Consider the following 18,020-nt stretch of genomic DNA (forward strand, 5'->3'; position numbering starts at 1 on the left):
AGGAACAATTAACCATTAAAGGCTGCTTTGTTCACAGGTTACAAGCGCCGCCCACTCTTTGGTTAGCTACAAACTTCACTCGTTTAATTGTCTTCTAAAAAATGGTTTCCTTTTGATTTTTCTTTTCAGGGGTTGCTACTTTGAAAAACCTCCCATTATGTAGTATAATACATTGCACTTTATAATTAGGTTTTTATGTTTCATGTTTTCTACAAGCACAAGTTTGGAAATTACATAAATATCAATCTCATTTCCAAAATAACCCAACATTGTAAATAAGAATGTATTCTCAATGTTTTGCCTGGTAAAATAAAGGTTGTATAAATAAAACTAAATGCAAACCAAATCATACCAATTCTGAAAATAAATAAATAATAATAATTATAATGGTGAACTTTACAGTACATTCTGAGATAATATGGTATGAATAGAATTGAAAAAAATATGAATAGAAAAGTATAATTGTAATTCTAAGTTGCCCTGTGTAACTCTTTTTTGCTTGTCTCCATGAATATGTTATTGTTTATGTTCCACAGTATGACATTAAACTTAACACATTGCTTTTAAAATTGCTCAAAAATACCTTGCAAAACATGTATTTTGACTGTGACTGACATCACCTCGGGCCTGTATACAGAGGAGCAAAATGGTGCATCGCAACCTTGTTCAAAAATGTTTGCTCCTCCATTTGAGGATACTGTAAAAGAATGACACTTCATTGAAGAGTCTTTGCACCCTCTTGTAAAACTCAGACGCACCCTCAGTCCCTTTAGTGGCACGCCATAATTATCTGCATGGAAATAGCTAGGTTTAATGCCTTTGGAATATTCCAGGCAAATCAATAAAATCTCAAAACAAGCTACATAATAAACATTTAATAAACCAGTCAGTTGCCAAATACATATTTTGTTTACACATTTCAGAACTGGCTTTACCATTTTAACTTGAATTCTAGCTTTTTTTTTTATTTATTTTATTTAACCTCTGCTTTGAGGCTGAATTGCACTGAAACTTCATGACCCGTATCTAACATAATGGACAGATAACTCTTGTTTTTATATGAGATTCCCTCACTATTGTGCAGAATGACCACATTACGGCCCTGACCTCACTGTGGATTGCTGCCCCGTGCTTATGATGGGACAATAAAGTTATAGGTGGACCCATAGCTCAAACTGGGGTGTTCTGTGGGCTACTATGTCCCAGGTCAATGTGCGAGAGCGGCACAGAACAGCACACTGGAGGACCTCCGCAGCATTAGTAGTTTCAGAGTTGCAGACGAAGCGTTCTTTCATTGCCAAATGTGCTTTAGAGAAAAGCTATAGTTAGTTTGGAATGAACAAAATTCATCCTGAAATGTCAAACTAAAAACAGCATCTTTGGACAGTAGCAAGACTGCACCAAGACTAAAAAACAATTTGATTGGATAATAAAATGTGTCCTTACCCCAAGTGGAGGAGTTCAAGTATCTCGGGGTCTTGTTCACGAGTGAGGGAAGGATGGAGCGTGAGATCGACAGGCAGATCGATGCAGCGGCTGCAGTGATGCAGTCGCTGCATCGGACCGTTGTGGTGAAGAGGGAGCTGAGCCGAAAGGCAAAGCTCTCTATTTACCGGTCGGTCTACGTTCCTACCCTCACCTATGGTCATGAGCTTTGGGTAGTGACCGAAAGAACAAGATCGCGGATACAAGCGGTCGAAATGAGTTTCCTCCGCCGTGTGGCTGGGCGCTCCCTTAGAGATAAGGTGAGGAGCTCGGCCACACGGGGGGAGCTCGGAGTAGAGCCGCTGCTCCTCCACGTCGAGAGGAGCCAGCTGAGGTGGCTCGGGCATCTGTTCCGGATGCCTCCTGGGCGCCTCCCTCGGGACTATGTCTCTCGGCTGGCCTGGGAACGCCTCGGGATCCCCCCGGAGGAGTTAGAGGAAGTGTCTGGGGAGGAGGAAGTCTGGGAGTCCCTGCTCAGACTGCTGCCCCCGCGACCCGGCCCCCGGATAAAGCGGCAGAAGATGGATGGATGGATGGAATAAAATGTGCACGAGCAAAGGACTTCATGGCAATAGAAACTCAAAATATCCTTTGAGTAACTTTTTGCAACTTTTGAAGAGAACAAAAGAAAGATTTTTATTTTTTGTCTGCCCACTTCAACAAATTCCTTTTTTTTGTTACTCTTTTTTATGAAGGAGGATTACTTGGCCAGTTGTGAATTTTGCTATTGCCTTTTTGTTCCTAAAGCTCATCTAACTTCTCTGTGTTGTGGACAAAACAAGAGACTTTACTTAAGTATTTCCACTGTATACATTCTAAAACAATAAACAAGATAATTTCTACCTCACCATGCGATTTTAAAACATTTCATACAAACCGAGGAGACTGACAGTTTGACTAATTGCATCTGAACCGTTGACTCTACATGATCCTCATAAAATACTCAAAATGCTCGAATTGTATACATTTGTAAAGTTGAGAAATCAATATCCAACTTTTGTGTTTCAGAATGCAAAGCTCCGAGCTCTGAAAATGAGTAATTTAATGCTGCGTGACATTTTTGAACCCTGTGTATAAGATGCCTTAAAAGTGAACTTAAATGCACTTTTAACCTTGTAACAACTGTAATTCACCATTATTAGTTTTGCTTTGATTGTTTCATGCATGTTTGAGTAATCCTGTATTGCTCTGCGACTAAGGCTCAGAAAATGTCTCCAATGTTTCCATTCCCCCCCATCCCCGCCCACATCCCTGTACTTAGTTGTGATTATTTGAGTCTGAGGGAGACACGTAGAGTTCTAAGATATCATGTGGTCAGTATAAAGAGGCGGGGCTTATCAGTTCAGTTAGTTAATGAACCTCAGTCTAATACACAGCAGTTTTAGATCAATATTTGGGACTGAAACGTAAACTTATGATCTACTTACATTACAGTTCAATACTAATACCTAGAAAAGCATACATGTTCTACTTTAAATATGCATGGATCACTCAAAATACAACTCTGAGCAAGCTAATGGCGAGATAAACCGTTCTAACATGGCTTGCATTTGTGCGTTGTGTCCTTTAAAATGAAGACTGATCATTAGTTCTCAAAACAGCAGTCTCACTTTGCACTCAAGTTGTCTGTTATCTATAGACAGTCAGACTTGTTCCTCTTCCCTTGAGAATAAGCTTCATGGCACCAAAGTGAAAAAAAAAAAAGGATGAAGAAGGTGCCAATCATCTCTGCGGCTGCGAGGAGCCTGGGAGAGACAGCACCAGGAATTTGGCATTCGCAATTAAGAAAAACCATGCCACTATGACCAACTCAGTCCCCTGCAGCATATTTTGCACAAACTGTGATAGAATACATGGCAAACATGCTGATAGGATTTGGAAACAGTCAGATGTACAAAATACAGAAATTGTGAGTCGCAGATAGTGAAATGAGGGTGTCTGGATGTACCAAACAGAGCAGCATAAAAAGGGAGAACAAAAAACAAGGCCCTGTCTATTATCCCAGTTCATCAATGAATAAAGTGTTTGCAGTTTCATGCTAGAAATCATCACAATCTCACATTCAAACACATCCACGGAGACCGACCACATGTTCATTCACGTTCTGCATCTGTTCACAACCAGCTCAGTATGAGACACAAACTTCAACCACATCATTTTTGGATTGTTTTAAGCAAAAAAAGGATGTTCTTTCATTTTGTTTTGTACTGAGTCAGTTTGCTGCCTGCTGCATTTTAATACTATATGACTCATACTGGTTTGAATAGAGGTTCTGAGAGGTTGTTTATGTATGACATGTTAAAAAACAGATTTATTTTTGGGTTCACCATGTAGCAAATGCTTTATCCAAGCTTTTGGAGATTTTAATTATTGGAAATAAAATTTTCATAATTGGAACTAAGCTTCAACAAAACTACATTTTAGCCTTTTTAAATATCAAGTGAAATACAGTGGGAGTAATGCCATGGGGGCGTAGCCAGCTATGAGGGGACGGACACTTATGACGTTGCTGCCTTGTATTCTACATTGTAAAACTTAATCTCAATCACTTTGTACCTTATACATTACAGATAAAAATGCAAGATATTACAGATAAAGACAAGGGACCAAATACTGGATCTTTTAGAAACATCCTTGATTCATTCCTTATAGTTTTGCAGCTTCTGGTAACCTACAAAACAAAAAATAAAGGTCAAGGCAAAAGCTTTCCCTTGTGTTCATTTTTTAATGTCTTTGTTGATTCTTAATATCATCCAGGGTTTCCAAGTTATTTTTTTCCACAGAAAAAACACTGTACTGAATCAAAATATTGGTTTGAAGTTTTATCAGATTTAATCTTTCTAAAACATTTTTATATTGTCCTATAATCATATTGTTTGGTCTTATATCAATACGCATATATCGTTCTGAAAACATACAGCCCACTATAACATGCATGTATATGGATCTCCAACAGAAGAGTTACATCTAGTGGACCTTTTCTCTACCACCATCGCTCTGTAACAATATTTTTAACTTCGGCACACACTTAAGCTTGATTAAATCCCACCTCCCCAGACAAATAAGCCTAACCTCATCTGCATTGGTATCTCATTTGTGGGGGCTACAAGGGGCGCTCTGAACCATTACCAGGCAACTAATAGACCTTAACACATTAATTTAGCGTAATCAGAACTATGACTCAACTAATCGTCCCATGTCTGAAAAAAGTCTTTAATATGGTATGAATAGGCTTGTAATTGTTTCTATCTGACTGTTGATTCTGTGATTACACGTGGGCATTGCCGCATTGCGCGCTCCGGCAAGACTCAAAGGTGATTAATTTTCCTCTTATTTGATTTACAGTAATAACAAAGTATTGCGAGTAGTTGTGAGTGCATCCACAGAGACGCGCGCATGACAAACGCTGCAGATGTGGCTTTAGCTCATTTAGCTGAAGTTCTCTGCAGAAAGGCCGATAAAGACACTCAACACTCAAATGAACAGCGCCTGATTAAAAAACATCACTTACTATGATGGATAATGGGAAATGTAATGACGAATTAAAGGATTGAGCACTTTTAGATGAGAAATAATTATGAATATGTTTAATTTATATACCAACTTATTTATTTATTTTTTGATGATCATTTATTTAGTTTCTTTACTAACTTATTTATTTATTTATTGGCGGAGGGGATTATGTTTCTTCATCTTGGATATATTTTTTGTATTTGTGTTTTTGGGAAGAACTACTCAAATCAAATACATCTACTCCAGGAACATTACTAATGATGCCAAATTATATAATAATAATATATATATATATATTTTTTTTAAACAAATTGACATTAGACTAGGCATGTTTCATGATATGTTAATACTACAATTTTGCTTTTTGTTGTGAAATTAATTTTTGTAACACATTTACCAATTTTAGGGTGCCACTTTTTACAAGACTTGAACAAATGTTTCTAATCACGAAGCGACAACCTCACAAGCCTCTTTACACCGCTACAGCTCGTAGCAACGTGCATCTGGGGAAAGCTGAACTAATTTTAGTGATGTAAAAAGGGCCTCCAAAAATCTATACCAATTAAGAGTGCGAGTGTATTGAGATCATGCTGCCATCAAGCACCCTTTCTCAATAAAAAGCCTTGAAGCATTCGAATGATTAAATTGTACATCAATAGAAAACGTTTCTGTCAATACAACATGCGGATTTGGGCCAGAATGATGAAGCAGCTATTATAAAGTGTTGATGCCGATGGTGAACTTTGCTCCACTCAAGGTGCTATTTCTCACCCACTAATGATGTTGAAATCTTATTTGTAGAGCAGAGTGCACAGACACAGACACAGACACAGACACAGACACACACACACACATAAACACACACACACACACCACACATACACATACACATACACATACACATACACATACACATACACATACACACACACACATACACACACACACATACACATACACATAAACACACACACATACACACACACACACACACATAAACACACACACATAAACACACACACATAAACACACACACATATACACATACACACACACATACACATACACACACATACATACACATACATGCACACACACACATACACACACACATACACACACTTACACACATACATGCACACACATACACATACACACATACACATACACATACACATACACATACACATACACATACACATACACATACACATACACATACACATACACATACATACACATACATACACATACACATACACACACACACACACATACACACACTATTCTGTCTCCACTAGTGCTTAGGAACTAGCTTTACAGATAGTTAACAGTTGCTCCAATAAACACCAGGAAGCCTCTTGCCGTTTTGGTTATTTACTGAAGCTTTGACTGTAAAACTGTAACATACAAAAATAGCAGCATATTACAATCATGTTACAACATTTTAATGAACACAACACATGCATAGCTAGATAAAGATATACATTTTAGGTAAATATGATGTAGAAAAGAACAACATTGGCTAAAATACCCCAATAAAAACGTGTGTCAAATTAGCGCTTAGCTTGATGCTAACATGTATTGAAAATGCCATAGACATGCTAATGCTAATCGCGTCATGTATTTTATCGCAAATTTCACCAATATTTACAACTTTTAGATGATATACAGCAAATAGGTCTACTTCTAACAGTACAATACTTACAGACAGATATTTCAAAGGGCCAAATGACAGTTTAGAGGCTCAAACAATCTAGCACGTGACTGTAGACAAGTCAAGGAGGAAACTACGGAAGCTCTGAGCAGACAAAAACACATGAACTCAAAACGGAAATCTTTTACCACTGGGGGCAGCACACACACACACACATACACATACACATACACATACACATACACATACACATACACATACACATACACATACACATACATACACATACACACACACACACACACATACACAAACACATACACACACATACACACACACACATACACATACACACACACACACACACACATACACACACACACACACACACACATACACACATACATACACACACACAAACACACACATACACATACACATACACATACACATACACATACACATACACACACACACATACACATACACATACACACACACACACACACATACACAAACACATACACACACACACACACACACACACACACATACACAAACACATACACACACACACATACACATACACACACACACACACACACACACACATACACACACACACACACACACACACACATACACACATACATACACACACACACACACACACACACATACACACACACACACACACACACATACACACAAACACACACATACACACACACAAACACATACACACACAAACACACACACATTATCATACATTATCTTTTAGCATAGCATAATTGCTTGATACCTCAAGTGCAATTTTTTATTTGGAATTAGAAAATTGGGCTGAACCCAGCCTGAAATACACTGAAAGAAAGGTTAAGATTTACAGTAGGTCAAATAATAAAGAACTTCCTTAGGTCAGTTAAGTAGTGGAAGAAAACAATTGGCCCATGTTCACTCATAAAAATCAACAAAGGCCCTTAACGCACAATGAACTTGAGACAAATACATTCATTTCTATTAATTTGTTTTCTTCAGCCTCTGCCTCTTTGAAGTTGAGTCTCTCATACACTATCTCCCCTCAGTGCCACTTCCTTTTATAATAATATGTTTGCATTACCATATTTTCCTTCAAATAATAAGCAAGACAAATGCAAACCTGTCTATAAAATGAGACATGTTTTGCGGCTGAATGGACTTCCTGCTTCTATGGCATCAGTTCAGTTAACAAATTGAATTATTATGATGCTTCAACGTGAAATGAACATATAGCGCTTGGGCATATTATTATAGCATATACGTTACTCTTTATCGCACTAAAACACATCAGCTTGATAAAGGTGCACTCTTTATTGTAACCTTTCTGGTGTTAGTCGTAATGTTAGTGCAGTTTTATCACCACTTGTTTTCAAATTCTTTCTTTTTCACTGTGAAAACCCCAGAGATTCCATACCAGCTGTGTAAAACAATACTTGTGGTTAAATAAAGATTAATAATGGCTTTCATAAACATTGTCACCTTTTGAACGTCAGCTCAGCTTTGTTCGCAGCTGTAGTGTAAAAGTTTCCCTCTGCCTCAGTCTGACACAAATCAAACAGTTCTTGATACTGATAAAATGGCTAACTCCTACGCACACTGTATGTTTAGCACGCTGATAAATTATGCAGCCCACACAAGTGACACGCCGATCACTGCTATTAGGTAAAGACTAATTATTACATTCACTTTTTATAATTGTCAAAGGAAACATGTGCACCTTTGCTTTGCATCAAGTCACTGTTCACAAGTCATAATGTAAAATTAAGCACATTTATGGACAGTTTCATTTCCTTTGTGTTGATCTTGGCCGTCCATCGCTGATTTCGACTGCTGCACTGAGGAGAAGCGCGTTTTATTAAGCTAAGCGGGTAATGTCAGCGTTGGTTAGTTGGTGTGAAGGCAGTTTAATCATATTGGAATACACGGAAAAGGTTCTCTGGAGGTGTATGGACTTTAAAAACACAGAGGAGCGAGCGTTTTAAGCTCAGTGGAGGGATACAGCCTGGAAATGGCATATTCTTCAAAAATGTGAAAATAATAAGATGGTTTGGAGCCAATTCAGCCAATATAAGGGTGATAAATAGCATATAGTGCATATAGTAAGTGTACAGTGATGGTTGAAGTACTACAAATGCACTAAGCAGTAAGAGTAACTGGAGAGACAAGACAATTTCTAAATTTCCTTCTTTTTTCTGTTGCGTCGCCGCCCCTCGAAGTAACAGCAAAAGAACAAGAAGCAACATTTTGGTAATTCACCGATATTTCTACACTGTTGTATATTATGTTGCTAAAATGTAGCTCCATTAGAAAATATTGCGACGGTTACACAAGTCTACAACACCTAAGTAAGTTAACTACCTAAATATCAAGCAGCATCCACAAAATCAAATCTACTTCAGGAAAAAACAACCGGTGCCTTTAAAAATAAACCTCTCCCGGCAGCTTTTTATGCTGCTGTAGATTCACCTTTCAGATGTTTAATTAGTGACGAGGCTTTCAGAAGGAGATGCTCTTTCATTTAAGCCCATAATAGTCTCATTGCCAACAAACATGAATGCTCCGTGCATCGACACTATGATGAAGTTATTTTCAGCACACTAAAAAGACACTTTGCACTTCAACCAAATTAAAGAAATGTTCCATTTGTCCTCGTCAACAAGAGCCACGGCCATGAGTGACAACGACATGTGTATGAGTGCACAACAGCATAATACTAGTGTAAGAGTCTTATTCATCTGGATCTCACTCTATAGGCTTGAAAAGGATTAGCGGTGGTGGTTCTAATATGGCTCATCTCCCATTTGTATGTACAAGACGTAATTAGCTCCTATTCGTCATTGTTAATACAAACATTTCCATTCAAGCGTGGATTCAGTCTCTCCTTCTATTTACTGCGCTCTCTTGGTTTTTCTTTCTTTCATGTCATGTGGTCACTCTGAACTATATGTGTAACAACCTGGACACTGTTCAGGGAGAACCTCAGCTCAAGGCTCGTGCTTGAGATGAGAGTATTGTCCGGTGAGAGTCAGACTAAAACCAAAAGTCAGGTGTAAAACGAGCTCGACCTGAGCTGGATCACTGGGTCAGGGGGAGACGGCGAGCTGTGTTAGACTTTACCACGATGAAGAACTGACCACCACGGAACCCTGAGAAGCGTGAGTCGTATTTTGTTTTTTTGAAAGGAACAATGGAATCATAAAGAGTTAAGCTTGTATCCGATGCAATGTATACTTTTATAGCCAGTGCTAATTTTCCACTCCTGGTTGGGCTTTTTTACAGTGTTTACTGATAGAAAAGGCAATAAAATCAATGTCCTTTTTCTAAATAAAATGACACAAGATGCACATAACACCATGAAAGAGGAAGACATTCAGTAAAACGGCTCAATTGATTTCAATGACAAAAAGCTACATTCTGGATTTTGCTTCATTGAAATATTGTTTAACACTGAGGATGAATATACACTATTATCTGCAGTGGCTAAAACGCCTTGATTTATTTTAAAAGAAAATCTTGATTTAAGTCAACATCTAGCATTAGAGTCTTTACTACTAAAGGTCCAATATTGTAAAAAGGTGACTACTGTGAGCTTTTAGCCAAAATGCATCTGTGTAAGTCTGAAGACACCACATACAGTACCTTGAAACTTAATTTACTTTTAATTTATATTGAATTCTCAAATGTAAATCTACAGACAAGAGCCTATGAGCCTCTGGATAAAATCAGTAGAAGGCTGTGCACAATTTTAATTGAGAGATTCGATTATATATAATCATCAATAATCAGCTTAGGTCTTTTTAGTAAAAGTATGAGGTTTGGAGATGAGTTCAGACTTTGACCTGTCATTTTAATGGCTGTGATTAATGGTCTGTATGTTTTTATACCCATGAAATATGAAACTTTGGAAAGTTGTTTTCATTTGTTTTAAATAAAACAATTGAGATGATTCAATATGAGGGGAAGTGATACTTTGCACATATCGTAGCACTGCTCTTTGGAGTATGTTTTTCAACACAAAAAAACAAACAAATATTTGATAGTAGCATTTTTCCATCTTGTTTTAAAGTTCGCATTACTTCCAAAATTTCAAATCTTCACATTTTTGGTCTTCTTTGAATTCACTCGGCCCATACATCAGGTCATCTTTTCCCTTCACTATCAACCGACGTTCCCTCAGGCAGTTTAGCCTCACCATTGACTTGTGAAGGCAGGTCAGGTGTTCGGCGGCTCCCAACTCCAGCCTGCGTTGGGTTGTATCTCTTCAGTTTACTCCCACTTGTTCCTATGCACTGGCGCCTGCCCCACCCACAGCAGGCAGGCGGCGCTGGCTACGACCTTGGGGCTACGCTCTTGATCTGCGCGCATGCCTCACCTCTTAATGATAAAATGAGAAAAGTGGGTCGGAGATGTACGTTCCCACCAGAAATAGTGAAGAAGTTAACATCTCGAAGCCAAGCACCAACCACATCCAACTGGGAAATCATCTCTAAATAAATCAAATGAGTTTCACAAATAGGTGAGGAGCCATTGGGAGAGCCAGGTTTGCTCCGGGGAGGGATGAACAAGTCGAGCTGATTAACTGAAGAAATGAATGACCCGCTAGTGTGCAGCCACTCCAAACTACTTGAGTGATGAAATGACTCTAAATTAAATGATGTGTGTTACACTGGGTTATTCATACTGGCATTTGTTCTATCAATGTTTGTTATCTGGTTAAAGAGCCACTCATAAAATATTGACTTACAGTGCGAAGGCTGAACCCATTCACTACAATGGAAGTACAAAAATGCACTCAGCACTTGAAGATATTTGAGAGCACGTCTTTTCAACCGCGATCTTTCAAATGTTTCAATGATTGGGAACATTTCAGTGGCAAGTGGAGTGCATTTGGAGTGGAGAGAAGAATTAGTGTTTTCAGGTTTGAACAACTCAATACAGTTGCTTTCCATGTATACGTTGGATCGAAATGTGGGTCATCCAAAGATTTCCAGGGTTCCCATTGGTTTCTAAAAACACGTTCAAACCAAACAGCTTGAATTACAATTAAAGGTCCCATAACATGCAAAATCGACTTTTCAGAGCTTTTAACCTTCTTACATTGCTATTTGTACTTCATATACGTACCCAGAGTGTTTTTTGGATTGATTCCCGCAGTTTTTAGCTATATTACAGACTCCTTTCCGCGAATCTCCAAACTGACGGGGGGTGGGTGCAAGACCGCGTCATAAGGGCAAGCACGCGTCATCATCCCCCCGCACCCTCCCCCCTCTCCATCCCCCTCAAAAACTTCATTAATGATATCGCACTCTTTACTATTATCACAATGGTGAAGGTTTATGTGGCAGTTGATGCAGCAACCGGGAAAATAAACGGAGAGAAGTTCTATCCGATACCGAAAAACCAGGAAATAAGAGCGCGATAAGTGTCATTTCAAAAAGTGTCACCCAAAATGTACTCATTTACTTGTTTGTAAATGAGTACATTTTGGGTTTTCCCTCAAAGAGTACCTTGTATAAGCAGCACTTTGAGACAAAAATGAAACATGCACTTAATAATAAATAATCGTATCTCATGTTAACCCGAAAGCAGTCTTCTTTCTGATTGGCTGTGACTGGGGGGGGGTCCACACTAGTTTCACATTGCTGTCAGAAAAAAAGCAGTTTTAAAGCCGTGCAGAAAATGAATGCTTGGAATATTAACAGTGTGCCAAAGGGTTTGTGAGAAGAAGGAATGAGTTTGAAAACATTTGGTTTCGTGGTGTGATAACCAGGTGCTCCAGCTTGAATCAATCATTGCCAATTTCTTTTCTTTTTACCGATATCTTGAACGAAGCATGACAGATCCCAGCGCTGTGTACTGACTCACCAGAGTTGGGGTCGGAGTTGCCGTCGGCCTCGGTCCTCTTGTCGGGGGAGGCCTGCTCGTAGAAGTCGTCCTGCGCCTGCACCAGAGGGAGAGCGTGTGTGAGGAGAGAGCCACTGCCCACAGGCTCGTGGTCGCCCAGCCCACTGTCACTGCAGCTCTCCTGGGAGCCATCCGGCAGGTGAAACGTGACGCGCCGCTGTGACTAGAAGAGAGCACAAAACAGAGCCACCCCAAACGTTAGTCGCTCTGCTCTCTGCCCTCACGCGTATTGATTTAGCTTTAGTAGGGGTTTAGGAATAGGCGCTCGTCACACGCAACTGTTTGACTCCAAATCCAGTGTTAAACAAGCAGCGGTAAGATTTTATCAGCACGTTAAACAAATGAGGAGAAGGGATGATGGCTTGTCGGGTTGTATTTAGGGGTAATTTTGACTTTGGGCCGAGTTATTGATGGGGTAAGGGAGTTAACACATGGTAAATACAGTCACGTTTCACTGCACAATGACACCCAACAGCACCATGCAAATTGAAGCACCATGCAAAAGTCAGGAAGGTGACAAATTGTCGCCGATACAACCCTGAGTAGAAGGCGATGCACAGTGTGTGTTAGACGCGGTGATTGATGAGATATTTCTTAATATAGACAGCAGTAATATTCAAAATCTTACTCGCCTATAAAATGTGATCTATACATAATTAATCATTTCCTTTCCAACTTTGGTTTGTGCAATTAAGTGTGGAAATGAGGGATTTCAAATAGTCTTATGGAGCGGTAATGGCTCAGATCATCTTAAACCTGGAAAGGTTCTATCACAGCTTTATGAAGTGAAATGGATAGATAGAGAGATAGATAGATCTTTACCCACCTTTCCCAAGAAAATGTTGTGTGTGAGTGGCAAAAATTGTACTCAGCAAAGTAGTAGTAAAAGTGAATGGTCCAAGGAATTACTCAAGTATGAGTTCAAATATATTTGGGGAAAATACTGCTCAAAGAGAATAATTGTAAGAGTAACTGTCTGGACCTGATTTAGGATTAAGAGTTCATGTACTCGAATAGACAAAATATGTGTGTGGTATTTCAAAAAAATTGTCCTCAAGCAGAAGTAGTGGCACTATTTTATTCACTTCAATTTATGTATGAAGCGCGTTGCAGGCTTCGCAAAAAAGTTAGAAAATCAATGATCAAGCCATTGGTCAGGAAAGACAGATTAACCAACATTCACAGGGAATAGGCAAATGGATAACTGTCCCAGAGCATCATCTGTCATTAGACTCTTTTACAAGGCAAGGAAACACTAAAAAAAATAACTGTGGGTAAAAAACACAACCTTGAGGAGTACCACAGTGAAGGAGATATCCTAATCCTACAGGCTGCATATGTGTCCAGGACTGAAACGCATCTATTTATAAGCAACCAAATCTATCAGGCAGTGGCAGAGTCGCTTATGTTTCCGAAGTACCTTGATACAGGCAAAGGCACTATAAATACCCATCATTATCCACACTATTCACATGTTTGAATATAATTGCCATGAGGCTGGATTAACCTAACAACTGCACAAATGTTAAAACTTGTTGTAGATTTTGTTTTTGAGGGTTTTTTTGAGACAGTGTAATAATGGACTGTGAAGTGTACATACGCTGCCTCTGGGGGGGCCTTCTTTATTCTCTCAAAGCCGCATTTCCTCAACCCTCTCGCCTGTCTCTCCGATAATTAAACACGCCTCATGCCCACTGTCCTTAAAGCCACCATGATTGAATTTCCAATAGTTAATTCCCAGTTTCTTTCCCTTTTGCTCTAATGACATTTTCCTGCAGCTTTTTCATAAGTCCGGAGTCAGCCCGCGGCTAACCTTTTCGCTCGCACAAAGAGTTCCCTGCCATGTACGCGCCAATAACAGACTCAGATGGCTTTTACTGTAATTATTGGCAAAAAGCAAAGGTCGCCCAAATCTGCAGTCTAATGCAAATGGCCTCATTACATATTTTAGAAGTGTTACGAAAGCATGCAACATTCAATTAAACAAAAACTGGCCGTAAAAGAAAGGATAAAGGACTTTGACAGGAGCCGTGAAGATGGAGACCCTTGGAGACAATATATTTGAAGGTTTCTGTAAGTTCTGATTAAATATTCTAGACATTTCTTAGGCTCAGTCCTTTTAAAATTCACAAATGATTTCAACTGACACTAGGAAGTGGAAAGTGAAGTACTGTTAACTGTAAAGGTCTCATAAAACACAAAGAAATGATAATAAATGTCAGTGTTGGCCATTATGAAGAGGCAGGTATCCAATCTGACATTTCAAATAGAGACAGTGGGAGAAAGGGAGCCAATTTCCAATACTGAAAATGTCTGTGTTTGGAAAGTGGAACTAATTAAAGGTAACTGAAAATTTGGTTTTATACAACTCAACACGGCATTACATTTAAACTAACTAACTATATAAACGTAAGCGGAGGAAGGCAATACAAGTCTCACGAGCAATAAGCTTCATGAATCAAAGAGTTCATGACTTTTGTAAAACGTGTATTTTCAATTTTGGACAAATTACAACTCGGTGCATGTATTGTTACAATGTTTGTGTGTGAAACTAATTTGGTGGATTAACCCTTGATGATTTGATTTTTTTTTCCATTTGTGTGGAATTCTTGCATTGAAAAATGCAGAAGAAAAAACATGCATTCTTACTTGCTTGTATCTCCACAAACCTGACTCGTACTTGGCCGGGAGGAGGCTCCTCCTGCTTGTTTCCATGGAAATGTTCCTTTGGCATTAATATTGCACAGTATGGCAGCAAATGTGTATATGTATTTCTATCACTGAAGAATGTTTTGTAGTGTGGAATTATGGACCCATGCAGGTCACCTCCAGAAAGTTACATACTGTTTCTTTCACTAATAGATTTCACAAACTCGTTCTAAGACCTCATGAGTGTTGTTAAATTGTGGTACTCTTAAGTGAGTGTAAATTTTGGCAACTCTATGAATACAGTAAAATTAAAAGAATCTAGTGCGTTTTGTCAATACATTCATACATTTTCTATATATTCTGTATATATGCCAGTTCAGCCTTAAAACTAATTGAATTGACTATATTTTTCACCTAAAGCTACATGAGTCAGTATAAGCCCTATTCAGATCGAGCTCCTTACGCTGGAGCTTGCACCACCTCAGCCTATTTATACCATTACCACATTCATTTATCTCTGCTGCAGTCAAAGGGGCCCTAATCCAATAAGTGATATCTGACATTGACCCACTCTTTACTAACATATAGCTTTTAAATTACATTCATTATAGTCTTAATAAGTCCCAGATTGATTTCCTTGAAACCTGCAGGACCCCTTGGGACCCAATACTTTCAGTTTGATTCCTCGCCTTTAGCTACAATGAACTACACTGCAGACCTGCTGCCTCGCACATGTGGGAAATCAAAGTCCTTTTGAATGATAGTAACAGTTCAAAGGTTTACCACTTTAATAGATGGAAAATAATACAATGCTGTTCTTTTAGCTTAGAACAATGGAAGAATTTAGTCCAAATAAATTCCTTCCTGGTTGATCGGAAACTTCTGAATGCTTTGTGACCAGATGATTGGCAGATTGATTCCCGCTAAACCCAATCGATGCTGCCGTTGTGCCCATGGGCAAGACACGCCACATCACTTGCACTGATGAAAGCAACCAGTGTATAGTCAAGAGCTAGGAATATAGTGGGTTTTGCTGTTTGTGTTTCATCACTAAAACCAAAAAGGTTTGAATGGGAGGTTTTCCCTTCATGTTTAGCAGTGCTGTTTTTATTAGACTTTAGTTTGTCTTATTTTGCATCAAAACACCATGTGTAGTTTTTGTAAGACATACCATGAAACACATGTATTATCACAGTGAGCCTCGCCACAGATCTGATCTCCAACTTGAACTGGAGGCTTCACTTGTCTGTCTCCATAGAGATATTTTAATGCCAAACTGTGGAACATTCCAACCAAAGCAATGACATCTCCATGGAGCTGAGAAGGTGAACATGCAGGTGATGTATAATCCAGCACAAAAGTGACAGTATGCACCTTTAAGCCACAACATTATATATGCAAGATATATATTATATATAGCGTGCATCACATACAGTATATCTTGAGTAGCCTCCAGTGTGTATGTTATCAGTGCTGTAACCCCATAAGGCGTCACAAACACTGCAGCGCCTGGGAGACACTCAAGATGACATTCTGATATCGTGTCTATACATTTCCACCAGGGAAACTTATTCATGAAGAACATCTCTGTCTGTGCCACACAATGCACTGTCCCATTGAAGCCACTGTCTACATGTTTAAATCACCATTCAAGACAATTTATCAAACTTGTGTTTGCGATCTGTGATACCGAGTGACTGACAGGATGCAGCCAACAGTGTGACAATGGAGAAATGCTTTGTGCTCAATGCATGAGCACACAACCCTAATTCTCAATTAATCACACTGTAATTCATGTCAAATGTGATATTAACACAAGTGTCTTCTAAAATGCTTGACAAGTACAAGCTGTAATTGGATTAGAGCGTGTATTTGCGTGTGTGTGCGTAATAACTCTGCATGCAATTTGCTTTGATTTTGACTTGTAGGGAGAAAAAAGGGAATTGATATTGATTGGGTTAATAGTTTTAGTTCGTGCTGTCAAACAAGGCCCGGGTGACGTGACCTTGTAATGGAAATTGTACCACGTGAGGTTTAGTTGTGGACTTCTCAAATAAATCTCATTTTCCTTTCTGGACAAAAAGGCACTGCATTCATAGTATTGTAGATACATGTAATGCCAAAGTGAGGGTCAGTCAAACACAGCAATACCATCACCAGAGAAAACCAGGTCCGAACCATCAACACTAAGCCCTGCAGGTTTATCTAATATCTCATTTGATATTGGCTTTACACCAGATGCCCTTTCAATTCATCCTGCACAATGAAGCTCACTTGCCTTATACTTGTTCAATGATGAAATGATACTTGCATCTTTGACATTTTCAACCTGAATTTATCAAGCAAATTTATTCATTCATATTTATAAATGCGTTGGATGCAGCGAGTCAAAGGTCAAGTTGTAAATTGATGCAGTGCGGGAGAGTATTCCTCTGTGTTGTTTGTATGTAGTTGTGGATTTACGAGCGTTTGAAGATATTTGTGTTTTGCTGCAGCTGACAGTCACTCTGGTAATATTAGCATAAGACCAGCTTAAACTATCCCCACTGCCAGTTTACATGATATTAGGGCTTATCGCGCCTGCTAACCCTTATTATCCGCTTGTTTTTTATAATTTGCCTGACCAAACACTCTCACTTTAACAAATATAAAGCAAATATAACACTGGAGGCTGAAGGCGGCAAAGTACTGCACGCCAAGGAATTAAATGGCTTCTACTAAAGCTACCACGGTGAAAATGAATTTGACAGCAAATAGCTACAATAGTCCAAGAGGT

The 18,020-nt window shown here is 38.9% G+C and overlaps 1 protein-coding gene across 4 annotated transcripts in view; it reads right to left on the reverse strand.

The window, feature by feature from the left end:
• Positions 1-18,020, reverse strand: part of LOC140381693 (protocadherin-9) — a 281,734-nt gene that overhangs the window by 70,048 nt on the left and 193,666 nt on the right. For 2 of the 4 annotated variants that reach the window (XM_072465805.1, XM_072465804.1), the window contains one exon: positions 12,557-12,632. In XM_072465805.1, the coding sequence (XP_072321906.1) occupies positions 12,557-12,632 (76 nt within the window). Of the gene's footprint in view, positions 1-12,556; positions 12,759-18,020 lie in introns of all 4 variants that reach the window. The other 2 variants (XM_072465803.1, XM_072465802.1) reach the window with 1 other exon arrangement.

This window comes from Eucyclogobius newberryi, unplaced genomic scaffold, assembly GCF_026437365.1.
Source record: "Eucyclogobius newberryi isolate DKJ021-1_F unplaced genomic scaffold, fEucNew1.0.hap1 SCAF_5, whole genome shotgun sequence".
In the NCBI taxonomy this organism is placed as follows: Eukaryota; Metazoa; Chordata; class Actinopteri; order Gobiiformes; family Gobiidae; genus Eucyclogobius; species Eucyclogobius newberryi.